The sequence below is a fragment of the Gavialis gangeticus genome, unplaced genomic scaffold, assembly GCF_001723915.1.
Source record: "Gavialis gangeticus isolate Ggan-Ray unplaced genomic scaffold, GavGan_comp1, whole genome shotgun sequence".
Classification (NCBI taxonomy): Eukaryota; Metazoa; Chordata; order Crocodylia; family Gavialidae; genus Gavialis; species Gavialis gangeticus.
This window is the reverse complement of record NW_017729034.1, coordinates 71926399-71944962: the sequence shown is the minus strand read 5'-3', so window position 1 is coordinate 71944962 and position 18564 is coordinate 71926399. Positions and strand designations below refer to the sequence as shown.

Sequence of the window (18564 nt, the reverse complement as noted above, 5' to 3'; positions counted from 1 at the left end):
TTCTGACAGGCCAAGTGTTGTTCTGGATTTACAGTTATATATATGACATACAGTGAATATATATATATATATATATATATATATATATATAATATTTGTATGCAGGAGTTAGAATGTCACCAGAATGAAATTTAGGTTAACCCATTGTTTGTACCATGTTGAGGATTCCCAAACATCAGTTCAGGGTGGATTCTCAGATATTTAGTGGTGTTGTCTCTTTTGGAATTTGCAAGGAAATAATAATAATGGACTTCAAAGGGAATATTACAACACTGGTGGGTAGCCCAGGAATGAAACTCAACTAACCTTTTCATTCATCTCTTTCTGGACTTCCAGTGGTAGGGTACTGTTGTGCTGTGGATTCAGCATGTTAGGACCAATGCAGATAGCAAGATTGCTGGCGTCCATCTTGTTGACCTTAGAGTGTTGGCTGATGCGGTGAAGTACCAGGACCAAATGCTTGAGTAAGAAGAGATTTGGCCTTGGTAGTTTGTCTGCCACCCTAAGTAAATGTGAAAAATGTAAAATTAATTCAGGTTACAATGTTTCTTTATTTGAGCAAGTTTTGATGAAGCTCATGCAGATAGAATTTCCTCTAAAAAGAGGAAGGATTTTTTTTAATAAAACCGTTTTACAAATCTATCATTCAGAAATCCCCAAAAGCAGCTGAGTGTCTGGCTAACCACAAGGTCCTGACCAGAAAGCAAGAATAACGATACTTCATGTTTTAAAATGAAGCAGTGAGCATTGTTGATAAGCCACATACAACTGAGATATATTATTGGAGACTTTTCATAATATGAATGACATTTAGCATTTAAAATTCTACAGTCATGTTATGTAGCTTTAAAGTTATTCCATATCAATCAGCTTGTATCTGCAGTTGATAGCTTGCTATTTTCTTTGTAAGATCTCTTGTTTTCCAAGGACCAGACTCAAAGCCCACTGAAGTCCCGACTCCAAGTCACTGTGCACTTTAATTTATAGCTTTAATTGCCAAAATATTGCAAGTCTGTTTCTTCATTATTCTAATAATCTTTCTCAAATATATAGAAAAAGAATTTCAAATATATCTAAGAAGAAATGTGGCTCAATGCCATCTTCACTCCAAATTAAACATGGTAGGAGACATATCAACTTATATAAATGACAAAAATGTAAACAAGACTATAAATTTCTAAGATGAATGCACTCTCCCTATCAGTGGGATTGGCTGCAAAACTTACTCTTTTACTCCTTCAATTTTATCCTCATGGCTCAGCTTCTCTAAGGCTGTCATCCACTCATCGTAAAGTTCAGATGACAGCAGATTATGTGGAATATTTCGGAGGAAATCCTGCAATGAAAAGATCTTAAGATAAGCGTTTGGAAAATATGATTCATATGAGTCTCCCTGTACCAACTCAATGCAAGACTAATCAGTTTTAGCTACATGATATGTGTATACCTGTTTACTGCTAGAAACATACATGTGTGTCCCAAAGGATGTCAACCCCAAATTGCTCATTCTTATTAGAAAGTGACTATCAGAGCTAAAATCAACTGAGTTTACCTTAAGAACCACTGCTAATAGATGCACAGTTTTGCTTTCCAAGGCAACTTCTATGCCTGAATTCAGTTCTTCCTTTAACTCCTTGCGTGCTTTTTCATTGGCAGCTTTTCTGAATATTCCTTCAGTGAAACATCCTTTAAGGTATAGTATATTAAGAATATCCTACAAGAAACATAAATAGAGAAAAAAGAGGAACTGTTACTTTATTAATGACAAGCCACAGAAAAGATAAGCAGTTTTATTAAAGATAACGCATGTTTTAACTCTACACTGTTTGTAAAGCAGAGTGCTATGTAGTGCTTGCTTACAAGAGGGTACGCTTTAAAGGGCCTGGTCTTCCTCACAAAAGCATTAGTTTTACATCCTGTGTGAACTTTGCACCTGAACTCTTTCTCTGTAGTGTGTCAAACCAAGCCTCTCTGTCCTCCTGAACTTCACAGCTAGAGCTCATAGATTTTCTTCCTTTTGGAAGAAGTTTAATCCTTGCAGTCATTTAAACAGTTGCTTTACAAGTCCCTTTGCAGGACCCCACTTCTCATTGAAAATGAGGTACAGGAAAAGTCCCAATGGCTAACATCACTATTATTTGTACTTTTCATTAATAGATCTCCAAGTACTTTACAGAGGAAAGTAGCATCATCCCCATTTTACAGGTGGGAAAACTGAGGTACAATGACACAAAAATGTGATTTCCTCCGGGCCTTCTGCAAACTAGGAGCAGAGCCAGGAATAGAACTCAGCTCTCCCTGAAGTTAAATTGAAATGAAATATTCAAGCAGGGCTCTCCAGGGATTTGTCTTGGGTCCAGTACTGTCTTAGGTCCCATGCCAATGCTCTAGTTCCAATGTTAAAATTCCTTACTTTACAATTGGGAAGTACTAAATGGCTATGCCACCCAGCCACTTGCTCACCTGAATTGGTTTAGGGAGTGTGTCATTCTCGCCACAGATGATTGCCAGAGGCTGACCAAACAAAGAAATCTTTAGGTCAGATTCTGTTGATTCAGAGGATTCTGATATGCTGGAGCTCCATCTCAGCACGGAGGGCCATGATATTACCTTCTTTCTTTTCTTATTACCGTCTGGTGCAAAAAAAAGCAAAACAAAAATAAGGGAAAAATGTCAACACGAGAAAGCTCTTACGTGTATACACACGTCACTCACAAGATGACATATAGCATAAAGAAATGATTCATAATGTGCATTTGAAAGCTCAAGCTAAATAGAGCAAAACTAACCTAAAAGATAGCTAAGGTGTTACTAAGGAAACATAACTTCTAAACAAAACTCTAAACTAAAACTGTGACAAGTCCTCCAAAGGCACCACCTTTCCTGTTTTTATGTCACTGTTTCCTCTTATCTTAGAACATTTAGTGTGGGAATACAGAGCACACAAACGATGTCAGAGAGATTTTCAGCATTTAGGCTTGTGTGATAATTATGTCTGTGCCAGGTCCACAGAAGTCAGAATTTTCCTTCTATCCATTATATTTGATCCCACTCAATGTCCATTTTAGTGGAACAGCACATTTGGGAAATCCATCTTTTCAGCATCAGACAAACCATTGGCTACAGGAACATTCTTTCATATTCTTCACTTCAAGGAAGTCAATGGCCCATGCCTCTCCCATTAGCACTCCCCAAGTATCATGCTGTGAACCTTCATGCATTAACAGGAATAGACCTTTTCAGTTTGGGAATGGGTAGCTCAGATCATCTGTACATGCTGTCTCTGGCTTGCTGTATTACAACTATGGAGATATGTCACAGGGTCTCAACTCTGGCAACCAGGTTCCACTTGTGTTCATGTCAGCTTCAAACCTTCTTTCTTATGCTTTAGAAAAACAAATGCAGTGACTCAGTGGGCTAGAACTCTTGCTATAAGACTTTGCTAGCCAGCCACTTGCCCTGGTGGATAAAACTACCAGACCCTGCCCTTATCTGCCTGAGGTTCAGAAATCTCTCAGGAATGGATTTGAACTTGGATATTACACGTGGTGCCATGCTGCAAATTTTAAGATCATCATGAACTGTAAATTATTTTTTTTCCAAATAATATAGCAACTGTGTTATATTATTGGAGTGTTTTTTAAACAAGTTGCCATCTTTGCAGACATGGTACCTTGCAACTCCAAAATGGGTACTTTATGAGAACTAGTTCTCAACAAGACTTGCACTTTGTGGCTCACCACAAGTCACTGATTCCAAACTGTTAAAATCAGTAATAATGTCACATGATGTGATAGTCTCACGGATACCATCAATCAACAAGAAACTTGGTTTTTCTGCTTCCGATGCTACTGCAGCCTGAAGATGACATGACCCATTGTACAAATTCAGACCTGTTCCTGATAAACACACATACAGGTCTGTCCCACAAAAAATTCTACATATAAGTGTTTATATGTGGACAGTCATGTCACTGGGGTCACCTAACCCCAGTTGTCTTCCTGCCTAGAGCAGGGGAGCTGGACCCGATGATCTGCAAGGTCCCTTCCAGCCCCTAACAATCTATGAATCAATAAGATCAGAGGCTTTGAGGGATGGAAGGAAACACATCTGCAGTTTCTACTGTACCCAGAGCTTATTCATAGTTGCTTAAAACATCAGCAAAACCATTATAGATATTTACAAAAGCAGCCTGTGAGGCTATTCACATGAGTAATGCCCAAGCACATGAGTGAAGGCTCAAAATCCGGCTGCAAGGAACAATGAGTTGAGTGCCACCTATGGTCAAAAGAGCAATAACAGTAGCTTTAGGTAAGAGGAGGTGGCAATATCCTGTATTTTAGTGATATAATATATATATATAAATTTGTTAAGTGAAGGAAGCAGCTAAAGATGTGCAGAATAATCAGCTCACAGTATTTCTGTTGGAGGAGATTTTCTTTTCAAAACTTACCAATCAGATGGCAAAGCCCATCTTCACTTTCATATGGTACCAAAAGCTGGCATTTCTTGATGTCAGCCTAAAATAAATGGTTATCAGTTACAAAACTGCCACTTACTGATAAAAACAATAATCAAACCACATCTGGAACTCAAAAGGTGGATAAGCCTTATGTACAAGAAGAAGACAGTAAAGCATTGAAATAATTATCTCTAGAATTACATTTAATCTCTCTATGACATTTGGAACAGACAGTTCTAGGTTGCATGAAGGAACATGGGAACTGAGGTGCAAATTGTCTGCAAAAATGACTAGTATTAAATGCTTCTGAGGATTCTGTAAGGTCCTTATACTAGGCAGATACGGACTAATCAGCCCCCAAATTCGTTCTCATTCTGTTCTCTAACAGGTAAAGAATGGCTTATGCCCTGAACCACAAGTTTTATTATCCCTTCCAAGCTTGTGTTCCCATTAGTGATGATATATCTCACTCTTCTTGATATCCACAAAGAAGTCCAATCCCTTTCTGCATCTTGTTCTAAATTCACTTTAAATATGTTTACGTTTTCCAGAAGCAGTTCAAAATTAAGTACACATTAAACAAACAAGATGCAGACACTCAGCTGGTATCAGTCAACAGGCCCCTTTGTCAGGTGGGCTTGCTCTGTGACAATCTGACCCCAGGTCTGTTGGGGAATTACACATTGATATACATAGGAATTTTTTAATGACTGCTTACCTCTGATTTGCACTCAATCAAAGCCTCCATGGTACTGATATTTAGTGTTTTTGACTAAGGAAAAAATAAAACAAAAGACCAACTATGAGAAATGCTATTTTTAAAAACCTCCATTTAAAAAAAATATTGACTCAACAGGAGCAATAATGACACTTACTGCATTACAACTGCTTAACACCTTCATTAGGAATTTAGCTGAAGGAACTTTACTGATTCTCGTTCCCTTCGCTTCTTGTGTTTGCCTATACAGAATGAATGGACAAAGAAATAAATATTGCAGGCAGGAATATTTAGCCAGTCTTTTATCTCTCTACTACAAACCTATAACATTTAAAACTTATCTTGAAAAAGAAAAGGGCTCCTTTCAAGTTAATTTCTTTATTCAGCGCTCATCATAAAACACTGTTAAATTGAAGCTGTTTGTAATGCATTTTGTTTAGTTCGACAGCTAGAGCTGTATCTTTCTTTCTCTTTTTTTAGAAAAAGAAAAAGCTTTTCATTTTCAGAACATTCGATGAATAGTTAACAAACGCTGACAGCTTAGATCAATCACCACAAGAAAACCAAACATAATCTCGGTGCCGATTTTCAAATTCAGTGCTACACAACTCAGTCCGCTATGCAGTTACATTCAGTAAAGTGAGTCCGCCCCCAGCACATATTTTTTTAGATCATCTAAATATATTGTGGTACATTAACATTAATGTTAACTGTATACATTCAGTTCAGAGGCAGTGCAGGGCTTACCAGAGGATTGTATCCAGCCAGAGATCTTTCACCTCAAGCGAACTGTAGAGAAAAAAAGAAACAGCATGACGCTCTGCTGCTACTATTCCAGTAGAGAGACACAGGGTGACTAACCCGTCCTACCCACATGCGCTGCATTATAAATGGAGAGTGGGGGCAGGTGGAAAGTCAGAGAAGAGACAGGAAGAAGCGTCACGGGCAGTAGCATATAGAGACTCTCTTATAGAGGCTTCAAAATTCAGGCTTCCTCTTTCCTTTTAGGGATACTACTGCTGTTTTTTTTCCCTGTAAGAAAAAAAAACCCCTGAGAGATGTTTTGTACGGAAAAGATGAGGTGTGTAATAGGTAAAAGTTCCGTGTCGTGTCATTATCATCAGGTGGGATGTGTGAAAAGGATGCTACCATGTAGCGTGTACAGATGAACTTTTTAAAGGGCACTTGGGGCACTCTGTCGTACGACCATCTTAGCAGCATACCCTACACTTTTGCAGCTAAAGGGATACTGTGACATCAAATGTGACCTTATATATAGGCTTTTTGAGCCAAACTATGCATTCTTTTTTAAAAGCGACAAGCTGTTTATAAGCAATCCCAAACTTTGAAATATTGGGATCGTGCTAGAGAATCTAAAATTGAAATCAGCTGGACACTGATTACAAATGTACGTGAAATCTGTTAGACAATCTGAGGGCAATTCAAAAGATAAACACACTGAGTCAAAAGCAAAAGGTAAATCAGATGTTTAAATGTTTCGTTGTTTTTATAAATAGCATCTCTGCATTTATTAATGGCATCAATAAGGAAATATGTTTATGTCCAACTTATTTAAACAAGCAATTTGAATTTAGCCAAAGAAAAGTCAAGAGATTGATGTGAAAGCTGCTTCTTTTTTACCTTAACAGAAGCACCTCTGTGTAATAAGTCAAGTTTAACACTGTGTTCTTCTGTGGCCTTGGGGAAGCCACTTAACTTGTGTGTCTCAGGCCATGGGCACATGAATAGTCACTGTGAGATAAAGAGGATCAGGATTTACAGCTCATCCGCTACTCCATGGTAACTGCCATGTGCATGCTGTTATGTCACAGTCAGTGAAAGCTAGCATGCAGAAGCTTACCTCCCCTGCTTCATGTCCTCTCCTGTTGAAGCTGGGCCACTCTGCAGCCAAGAAAACCTGATTCATGGGGACATAAAAAGGGGTTGGAGAGTGACCCCAGGCTGAGGAGAGCTAGGAGCCCATGTCTCCCATTTCCTGGGTGACTGCTAAAACCAGTAGGCTAGTAAAAAGGAAGTAGGGAGCTGGTGACAGCTGTGTTTTAAAAGTCTAGAGCTCCCCAGTCACCCCTTCAAGCAGGGAGAGCTTTGGCACTGAAGTGTAGGTGTGGATTAAGAGCTGCGAATCCTAGCCATGCATAGACACCTAACTCAGACCTGCAGCTTAAGTGCCTGACATAAGTAGTGCAGCCTAAGTCCGGGTGAGGGGTGGGATACCAGGTGCCCTCCAGCCTGCCTTAGCTATGCCCTATTAGCCACCTTACGCAGCTGCCTACTTAGTCCTGGAGCAGGGTGCCCACTAGGGTGTGCAAAGCAGCCCTATTCAATTCAGATTCGGCCCGAATCAGGGACAGTGATTCAATTCGTTGGTTCGGATCACTGTCCCTGATTCAATTAGGCCGAATCTGAATCTCAAGATTCGATAGCGATTCAGACACAGACACAGCTTTAAAAGTTTTTTCTACATAGCTCGAGGTACCAGTGCAGCTTGTGAACGCTGCAATGCTGGGGCAGATGGAGTGTCCCACAGAGGGCGGGGAGGGGCCCTCCACATGCTCAGTGATGGGCTTTGGGGGGATCCTGGGTGCTCACCCAGACACAGGAGGCACCAGTCGCTGAGCTGGGAGGGTGCAGAGAGGCCCCCCTGCACTCTCCCTGGTGGACCTGAAAGTGGACTGGAAATGCTTCTGGTCCACTTCTGGTCTGCTGCTGAGCACACTGGGGAGTCCCCCGCGCTCCTGTGGAACGCTTCATCTGCCCCAGCATCGCAGCATTCACGAGCTGTCTGCTACCTAGAGGTATGTAGAGAAAACATTTAAAGCTGTGTCTCTGTCCGAATAGTTGAATCTTTCTGAATGTCTCGGAATCAATTCAGAGGGTTCTGATTTGATCTGGAGAGATTAAAGGGTCTCCTGATTTGATTTGGATTCAGAGATTCGGCCACTGAATTGGGCTGAATCTCTGCTGAACTGAATCAGGGACTGAAGCTTCGCACAGTTCCAGTGCCCACTTTTCAGGGGCTTGAACAGTCAGTGCTTCCATGCCTAAGCCTCTTTTTGACTCTTTCTCTAAGATCCTAGTTCAAGGTCACTTAGGTCTAGTTCCTTAAGGGTATTTGCGTGCCCATTGAATTCAGTTTGCATTTGGAGTGGTTAATTTTTGTAAACAGAAACCACACCCAAACTACAGATATAATTTCCTAAAACCTGCTAATACCCATATGGAAATCAGTGGGAGTTAGATACCTAAATATCTTTGAAGAACTGGCCTTAGTAACTCATTGGCAGAGCTGAATTAGAACTAAGGATTGCCGGTGTCCAGTCTCTTGCTGTAATCACTAGATGCTCCAGAAAGGGTCATTCTGAAAATACTCTACCCACCAGATGCCTAGAATGTTTTGCCAAACTAGGTCTGTAGGCTAAACACTGTGTGTGCAGACATATGTGCATTGTAAGTTTTTGAATGTCTGAGCAGCAATATTTGTCACTATGACTGGCAGATTGTTGGCACTTCATCGATGTGTTAACACAGATTGCTATATCTCTATGTAACAACATCCCCAGATGATCAGTCCCTAGGGAACTGTGGCCATAGTTTGGGGTGGGAATGTGTAAAATGCTAGACAATGTGAGTACATACTTAACATTCCTAATTACCTCCTTCAGTTTCCAGAGGTGTCCATATGGTGTATTTCATGAGCATTCAATTCAGGCAGAAATGATTTAAAAGCAGCTTCTTTCACTGTAAGCAGACAACCTCCTTCTGAAGAGCAGGTGTCTTAAAAAAAGATATGTCTCTGTGAAGCTGTGATATGGTCATGTACAATTAACACGATCATGGTCATGAAAAGGTAGCATTAAATTATGCAGTCTTGACTTTTATCCAGCCCTGCAGAACTCCTGCACGTGTCCATGAGATCCAGGACAGCTGCTACAAGGATGACCTTTCATTCAGCACCAGGTGGACGAAGGAAGGAGGGGCCTCACAATGTGAATGCCCTTGAATATAGTGGCAGTAGTAGTTTCACAGCTGGCTCACGGAGCCTGTAAAAAGTGATGCAGTAGCAGTTGCCGAAACTTCTCTTGCACACTGAGGTAATTGGTGCAGGCTAAAAAAACTTCCTCCATGACTCCAACACAGATATAAATTTAAATTTTGGAGGGCTTAGACAAGGTTTACATACAGTACTGAGAATGGTATCTCTATGTCACTTAGGGTAGGATTTTGATTTACCATCATATACTGGTACAACTCCTAGAATTAATCCAATTATATGAAACTACTATGGCTGGGTGCATGACTAGTTGGATAACACTATACAAAACATTAGTTATCAATAACTGAAAAGTCTTGCTGGAAGGAAGTATCAAATAGGTGTTTCCAGGGGTTTGTCTTGGGTCCAGAATTGTTCAATATCCTCTTTAATGACTTGGAGGATGGAATTGAGTGTAAATCTGCAGGTGGCAACATACTGGATGGGGTAGTAAACACTTTAAAGAATAGGATTAGGACTCAGAATGACCCTGGGAAGCTGAAAAAATAGTCTGAAGTAAATAGGATGAAACCAAATAAGGACAAGTGCCAAGTCCAGCATTTAGAACAAAACAATCAAATGCACGGATACAAACTAGGGAGTGGCTGATTAGGCTGCAGTACTGCAGAAAAGGAGCTGGGGGTTATAGACGATCACAAGGTGAATATGAGTTAACAGTGTGCTATTTATTGCTAGGGGACAAAGAGAAAGACTAGTAGCATTCGGAGCTGTATTAATGGATGTGCTGCATAGAAGTCATGAGAAGTGATTCTTCCATTCTGTTCAGCACTGGGTGGGGCATCACCTGGAGTACTGTGTCCAGTTTTGGGTGCTACACTTCAAGAAAAATGTGCACACATTGAAAAGAGTCCAGAGGAGAGCAGGGAAAAGGATTAGAGGTCTACAAAACATGACATACAAGGAAAGGTTGGCAGAACTGGAATTATTTAGTCTACAGAAAAGAAAACTGAAAGGGGGATATGATGAGTCTTCAAATACAAAATACATTGTTACAAAGAGGATGATGATGATGATTTGTTCTCCACATCCACAGAAGACAGGAAAATAAGTCATGGACTTAAATTGCAAGAAAGTAGATTTAGGATAGATATTAAGAACTTTCTAACCCTGGATGTAGTTAAGTACTGGGACAAGTTATCTAGAAAGGTTGTGGAATTGCTGTCACTGGAAGCTTTTAAGTACAGGATACACAAACATTTGTAAAGAACAGTTTTAATGGGAATAATTCTGCCTTGAAAAGGAAGGAGGAGTAGATGAGCTCCTGAGGCCCCTTCCAGCCTTATATTTTTATGAGTCTATGTAAGTGATATAAAGGTGCCTGATGGCTTGTCTACACCTGGAATTATCTCTGAGGAATGGTTCCTGGTTAGCTATCCCTGATTAACTGTAAGTGTGAATACTCTTATTCCAGAATAAGTGTGCCCACACGTGGAGTTATTCAGGAATAGGTATAGGGCTTTATATTTGTACCCTTCCTTAACCCAAATTTACACGCAACACTTTAATGCTGGTGTAGCTTAATTGCCTTCCCAGATGTAAATGATTATGCACTTTTATACTGACATAATAAGAAAAGCTTGTGCCACTTTTAGTATACTGCTATATTCTATGCGTGTGTGAACGAGGTCTGAGTGCTGGGGCACAAGTGTGTGACAGTTGCTCTAAATTATGATACATGATGAAATAATGCAGCAGGAAGCTTGCCCATCCATGGTTAATCCTGCAGCGTATTCTCAAGTGTTTTGTCAAAGCAGGCTCAAGTGATAAGGCTTCCAAATGTTTTCAGCCAATCAAACAGAACAACGTTTTAACAGATGTATTTTTCATGGTCACTTAGATAGGCATGGCCACTTTTCTGCAGCTCTCAAATTACTGATATTGCTGTACCTGAAGGACCTGAGACAGTGACAATGAAAAGGAGCATAAATCTGGGAAAAGAAAGAATGTGGAGACTAGTGGTAAACAAAAGAGCGATGAATCAAATAATCAGCTGCTAAAGTTTCTTTCAGGGAAGTGTCTGTTTTTCTTCCCTTAGCAAACCACAAATGGGAAAATCCCAACTGTGGCTAGCTCTTGTTTATTTCAATAGGTCTTTCACAAATGTTCAGCATGATGCTTTTATAGATTAGGCTGTGTATGAACCTGCTTTTGTTTCAACGTCTTACCAATGAGATAATTACATAAGTTTAGCTGTGACAAGCCATATAACAGGATGCTATGAAGGCACTCAGGTCTTTCAAGCCCCTATATAATCCATCAGAAAGAGCCAAGTTCTACATCATTGCCTCTTAATGTTGAAATGTAGTTGTATTCCAGTTTTGTCTCACTGCCACAATTGTTCTTTCCCTGGGGGAAAAAGAACCATTTACCAAAATAAAGGGGACTGTTAAAACCAAACATGGGGTTTGCTTTATTTTACTTTATTGGAAACTATGGTGCTGCACTGCCAGACTTGACAGGAGATTCACAGAGCACAATTTTGTTGTAGCTGAACAGGACGAATCGCAATCTTTGGTTTTTTTTTTTAAATGTATCTCTAATCTCATTCTGTTTTCTGGTATGTGTGAGACATAAATCTAAGATAAGAAGTTGGGGGTAGTCACAGATGGATCAAACTCTGTTCTACCTGAAATGGTTTAGCACCTCAGAGCTGTTAACTGAAACAGCCCCTACTGCTAATGAACACCAGCAGCTTGGATGAAGTAGGCTATAGATCCAGGCCAACCCTATTTTTGCAAAACACCCCTCTCCACTCAATTTGCTCCACCCATATGCGGCAGATTTTAATCCTAATCACATATTAGGATCAAACTGAAGGGTGAGTTCACTACAGCTCTACATTGCTTTGCAGTTGCACAGGAAGAGGTTATAGCTAAAACATAAGCTTGCAAATCTTTCTCTGGGGAAAAAGTGTTTTAGGTGCCATTCCAATGACATCTTCCTGGTATGCAGTATTATTTGCATTCACTTTATTCCTCCAACAACTTAAGAAAAATTGGCAGCTCCAGTTTTTTTCACTGGGATTTCAATCAGCAGCTGTATAATAGTTCCAGACTGCCCTGCATGGGGTATGGAAGTCCTGCCCATGTAGTTTTCATTCAAAGCAGTGTTCTTGTTGCTCTTCAGTTGTTTTCAATGGCTGGCTTTTGTGTTCCAGATATACTTCAGAACCACGGCTACAGCCAGCAAAAAGGATTCTGGGAATTTTAGATGACTGCTCCTTGTAACTGAGATACAAAAGCCCTTTAATTTAAGAAGAAATAACATAGGCAGATGACCAGATACACTGAAAGGGGAAAAGAAGCACAGAAGAGTGTCAGAGAAGCCTACTTGCTTCATTATATAGGATACCAATCTACCCTGGACCCTAAATGTTTGGTAGCAAAATTCCACCTGCAGTATGATCCAGTCCTTAGCTGAAGGGCTATGTTGCTAGTTCTAAATGCAATGCAATGAGAAACTACTTAGTTGTTTTTTGTTATAGCCACAGGTTTGAGTTCTTATTCAGCTTCAGTTCCTTACCCATTTTGGTAGCAGAAGCCTGGGCACCGCTTTTTGCCAAGCTCAGTTGTTCTGCAGGATAGGCAGCACTGTTTATGCATATTGAAACCAGAGAAGTGTGAATCTTGGTTTTGCTTTTCAAGGATTCATGCAAATATTTCCTTTAGATTCTGGTGTATGTGGGTTGGTGCCTTTCCAAAATCTACATCTTGAGTTTTGCTTTGAATTCAGCATCAGACGGATCCAAAATCTCAAAATAAAAATCAGTGGAAATCAGACATAACCCAGTGTCCATGTCAAATTGCACCTTGCTTCTGATTCCCACATATACATTGTCTCACTTTCACTCAAATGGTTTGAAAATTTTCATGGGCCTTTGGACATGTCTGAGATGAGTTTGTAAGAACACTTCATTGTGAAATTTGTGGTTCATGGTAATAAAAACAAGAAAAGAAACCCTGGGCTCAGGAAGTTGGTGATTGGGCAAAATCTTAGTTCTTAACCTGAGGTAAGCCACCCCTTCCTAAACTATTGCTTGAAGTATAATGAAGTAAGGAATAATCATGGCAGATGACCTCCAATATGAGGAACAGGTGACTATATCCTCAAAATCATTATTACAATTAATTTCATACTAGTTATCACAATAGATCGGCTAACAGCTGACTACTGAGTTATTTTATTAGCCTAGGAGTGGTTATTCTTTAGCTCAGCTTTGAGTTTGATAGAATAAGTTGTGGCTTCTCTTTCCTGGGTTACAAGCAAGACTGTCATGAAAAACTCTCACCACCACCTTCACTGAAAGTGCACTCTCTCCCTCAGTCCTGCCTTTCAAACAAATGGAAGGCTGAGGCAAGTTTATTTTAGATATAACTCCACTGATTTCATTCAAACTTCCTCCAGGTAAATTTGGCTCAGTACTTTTAGTTATTTATTTGCTGTGGCCTGTTGTGCTCCATGTACTTGTGCATGCCTGTGCCCCCATACAGGCACAAACACATGCATGCACGTACATACACACCTGCATGTGCACATGCACGCACACACACACACACACACGCATGCATGGGCAGTGAAACAAAATGTTCTAAGAAATTTTCACCGAAATCAAGATGGCAAATGAGAAATGAAAGTGGCCAAATTAGATTGCCATCACTATTTTGTTGCTATTAGTAACCGTGGCTGTTTGAGTGCCTGATGTAAACTCTCCAGCTTTGCATTGCTGTCACCATTTTAAAATAGGACTGCCCTTTAGGACCTTTGAAAAAGTAAATGCTCTGTATGGAACAGAATACTGCTGCCTGCTCCTGGGTATTTGCAGTCTTCTGGCAAATAAGAATACTGTTTTTGTTTTGGAAGGGGTTTGCAGGGAATGGGAGAGAGCATGGCTGGAGTGCACTGCCCTGTAGTGATCATCAACCAGAATTACCACACTTCGGAAAAAGTTTAGAACTGGCAGAGATTGCGGAATCCCAGAGCCTGTTCCATGTTTTGCAGGGAAAATTGGTTCCCTTTCTCCCGCTACCTGGAACTTGAGCAAAGATGAAGCTACAGCTTTGTATCTTTCCTCTACTGAAATAAAAGTCAACATAAAAGTCAACATGTGTGCATCTCTGCTGGTCCACTTTTTAGGAAGAGAAGCTGCCTTGTGACTGTGGTATATGGGGAGGGCCAGAGTGGATGTTCTCATGGACCCTTTGGACAAAGTATTGCCTACAAACTCTGGAGACTGGACTTGGTGGCCCAGGAAGCTTTTTCTAGACCTATGTTGCATATGTTGTGTTTGGTACCAGATGTGATATAACTGAAAATAGACAATGATAATATATGGTATAAAAATAGTTGCTATTGGCAATGCTTTGAGGCCATTTTCTGGTTCATTAACTCTTGACTGAGGTTACTAATCAGATCACAATGTTTGCTTTTTGAGAACCTCTCTCCTTTCCAACTTCCTTTTAAAGAGTTGTTTTGGCTTTTCCTTTTCTCTCATTTGTAAGATGATTAAGATGTTACTTTGGGAATGCTTCTCTCTGAAAACAATTGCAGTGTGTGGTCTTTCAGTCACAAACCACGCCTTATTTGGTACTGACATCAAGACTCCCCCATAATTATCTCAGAAAGAGTCTTTTCCAATGCACTATTTCTGTGAGATATCTCATGAAGTCATGTTACTTTTAAACAAGGCAAGAAAGAGCTCTGCTACAAAGATGTTTGTTCAAAACTCCACTGAGTAACCTGCATGGTCTAAAAAACATGTAATAACATTTATGCAAAGCGAATGTGAGACTCAGCTGCAACATTGCACCCTAATGTAATTTGTGCAACAGTGTGGTCTGCTAGTAACTTGTGCAATTTCACTGAAGAAGAGGGTTCACATTATATGCATTATTCTGTAGTACACTATGTCAAGGCTGAATTACTCTTACTTTTATAAGGTATGCATTCTCCAGTTAAACAGGTAACAATGTGTCTCATGCACCTAGATTTATTGCATCTTTCACTAATTCTAAGTATGCGTCTGCTGACCATAATGGCCTGGAATTACTGTCAAAGTCAAACCACCTAACAGGCTGGCACAGTTAAGGCACCCAAGGCATGCGGTGATTGGCATCACATCCAACTGCCTCTGCCTCCCCAGCTTAAATTAGCAGCTACCTATTTATAGAGTTGTCAACTGGACGCGTCTTGCAGCCTGAGGGCCTCAGACTCATGCCTTTTAAGCCACAGGAGGCTTTCTTACCTCATCAACTAATGCTTTTGCACTAGTTCACTTAGACATGGCACATCTTTGTGACTGACTATTGCCGGTGTTGTTTTAATTCAGCTGGTGAATGATAAATTGCACTTGACCTTGGCTTTGAGAGACATCTATTATATTCTGAAAGCTTTCCCTTTCACCAGTTTTACTTCTTCCCATGCAGCCCCTCTGCTTATGGCTAGAAGCATGTGTTACCATCATGGGAGGATCTAGAATTTTGAAAGGAGGGGGGCACAGGGTGAGGTGCATCATCATGTATAAAAGAACATATATTTTTCTCTAGTTAAAAATAACTATAAGCTTTATTAATAATGCTGGGGGCCTAGGGCTGTATGATTCAGGTTAAGGCTGAAGTAAAACAAATATAACTAAATTGGAATGAGTTAAAAATAATCTGTAGGGCTGTGAAAGAGGAGTTTCATTACCAAGAGCGCCTAACAGACAGTAGAATTACAGAAGAGAGGGTAGCTTGACTGGTGGACGATCAAGACCATTAAAAGAAAGAGAGGATCGTTAACACCTATGGAATAAAAAGTTCAGAAGGGTTTAGGTAGATGATAATGAGCCATGAAGTCAAATAACTCTCTCACTGCTGCTACTGCCAGGCAGTTGGTTTTAAACTTTGGGTAGAGCAGGAATCAAAGCGGTGCAAGTGCCTCAGTGCACCCTTCCTCCCTGGGATCCACCTCTGATTACCATCATTTTCTCTGGGTGGGAATGTGCTACAATGTAAACTTGTCACAATTGTTAGATTGACATGAATACATAAAACAGATAACATTTCAGTGATAAATTCAGTAGGATTTTTCCTTCAGGTCTATTAGAGATTAAACAAGCAGGTTTCTCTAGAAATCAAATAGAATTACTCTAAAAAACCCACCATGTTCAATAGAGAGTAAGGTCTTTTTTATAGAATTTTAAACAATCCTGTAGAATCTCACAGACAATAATAAACTTGATGGAAAATTCTATAGTCAGTTCAATATACTGTAGTAAGTTATTATTCCTTTAGTAAGTTCCATAAAGGTAGCTAACCTAGTGTGGGAGTCTTTTAATATATTAGTCACTTTAGTGCAGGCATACCCTTTAAATCATACCAGAACAGCTAAATAAAAGCAGTCCAGTTTTCAGAAGTGTTGAGTAGCTGCGGTAAAGTAAATGGGAATTGTAGCTGCTTAGTATCTTCTCGAACAAAGCCACTTATAGGATAATGTTAGGGCCTAACTTTGGACACCCCTGTTTGCACATGCTTTGCTTATAATTTTGCTATTGTTGTGCCCAATCCTGAAATCCTTTCCCCTTAAACAAACAATATCACCTGGCTAGCATTTTGTGATCAGACTGTTCTTCTTGACTGGAATTTGGAGTGTGCAGGAGTTTAGTTACAATTTCAGTAGCCTGTAAGATTAATGAAAGCCCATGCAATGTAAGGTGTTGGTAGTTTAGTTTGCACTTCCACTCCAATATGCTAAATCATGTTGGGTTAGTTGAACCCCCCCCATCAATGTGAACCTGATTGCTTAAGTTCCTATTCAGAAATAATCCTCCAAAAAGGAAATTAGTCACTCACTAGTTTTCATCTCTTCCTTCTCATTTTTAATCTTTAATATTGTTTAGCAGACTTCAGTTTTAGTTCCTTAAAATGGAACATACTTAGTTCTCTTTTTCTTTAAATTTATGTGTTTACTATAAGACACCATTAACTGTATGAAGGCTCAAAGTTCATATTTTCCCGCCCAAAATCCTTAGAGTAGGTTCCTCTTCTTGTTTGTTGTCCTTGTAGATATGTCAGAAGAGAGAAGTAACAGTGTTAGTGTTAGCCTGATTCTTCTCTACCTTGCCCTTTTGCAGTCATTCCTATCTGGTAAAAAAATATGATCATTATGTTTTAGCTAGTGTTTTATGCCCAGGATAAATGGCGACAAATAGGTGCAGGAAGAATCATGATCTTAGTGTCAGGTTATGCTGTCATAACAGGCCCTACATGAAAAAGTTCTACTGCTTTGAAATATTCCACCATTTTCAAAGATATTTGCTGTCTATGTGGAATTTCTATTAGAAAAGGTAGAATCTTTCAAAATGATGCCTGCCTCTGACTGTGCCACTGACTGTAACCAATGAGTCTCTATATCACATTGTATGGGAAATAGTGGAAACTGAATTCATCCATCTTCTTGATTTTCATACTTTGCCATTTCTCCCCCACTTATCCAATTTCAGGAGGTGGGTGCTGTTATATGGCTTTTGCAACTGGGATTAGAGGAGAAGTATGGAAATGGATTTCAAAGACTGGAACAACTGGTTGGGTTCAGCAGCTGTGGATAATAGGGTCTTGCCACACTGGGGGACTGTTGGAGAGTTCCCTGGAATGTGAGATCAAGGCCCAAATCCTCAAAAGTACTGAGGTACTACCTTCCATCTAGTTGATGTAGTTAGTTTTCTCAACAGTGGGCCCAAGCCACTTGTGGAAGAAGTTCAGGCAGATTCTTACGGTGACAAGCTGCCTCTCCTATGTTGACATTGCTCTGTTTATGACCATTATGTGCAGTTCAAAACCTCTGAGTCACGACTCAGGGCCACAAGTACTGTGGGAAAGTGAGATACTCTGCTTGATCAGTTCTCATTGTTATTGGTCACTTTCATTTTTAGGATGGATGACTGGAGGGATAGGGAGTCTGAATGAGAATTTCTCGAGCCTTTTCTCAGAAATGAGTGAAATGCCACCTAGACCTCTGCTGGTCAATATAGGTGTTAAAAAGATCTGGAGGTAGTGCAGGGCAGGTGCAGGGCAGGTGCACATAAACTGGTTTAAGTGATCAGAAAGTGGTTTAAACCTGTAACAAAACAGAAGTTTGGTGTACATAAGCCAGTCTGAAAATGGCTGAAACTGGTTTGAGATAAACCTGGTTGAATGCTGATGACACTAAGATGTGGGGGGATGTCGGCACATTAGAGGGGAGCAACAGGCTACAGTTGGACCTAGACAGGTTACAAGGATGGGCGGAGGAGAACAGGATGGGGTTTAACACAGACAAGTGTAAGGTGATGCACCT

The 18564-nt window shown here is 40.1% G+C and overlaps 1 protein-coding gene across 2 annotated transcripts in view; it reads right to left on the bottom strand.

Moving 5' to 3' along the window:
• The window catches only part of TAGAP (T-cell activation RhoGTPase activating protein), a 129441-nt gene that overhangs the window by 4027 nt on the left and 106850 nt on the right, over window positions 1-18564 (bottom strand). Inside the window, exons 1-9 of one of the 2 annotated variants that reach the window (XM_019527354.1) lie at window positions 6822-7186; window positions 5928-5969; window positions 5338-5422; window positions 5181-5234; window positions 4454-4520; window positions 2464-2633; window positions 1553-1714; window positions 1227-1336; window positions 307-502 (exon numbers count right to left, since the gene is read on the bottom strand). In XM_019527354.1, coding sequence (XP_019382899.1) covers window positions 307-502; window positions 1227-1336; window positions 1553-1714; window positions 2464-2633; window positions 4454-4520; window positions 5181-5234; window positions 5338-5364 — 786 coding nt within the window. In that variant the 5' untranslated portion in view covers window positions 5365-5422; window positions 5928-5969; window positions 6822-7186. Of the gene's footprint in view, window positions 1-306; window positions 503-1226; window positions 1337-1552; window positions 1715-2463; window positions 2634-4453; window positions 4521-5180; window positions 5235-5337; window positions 5423-5927; window positions 5970-6821; window positions 7187-18564 lie in introns of those variants that run through there. The other variant, XM_019527353.1, reaches the window with a different exon arrangement.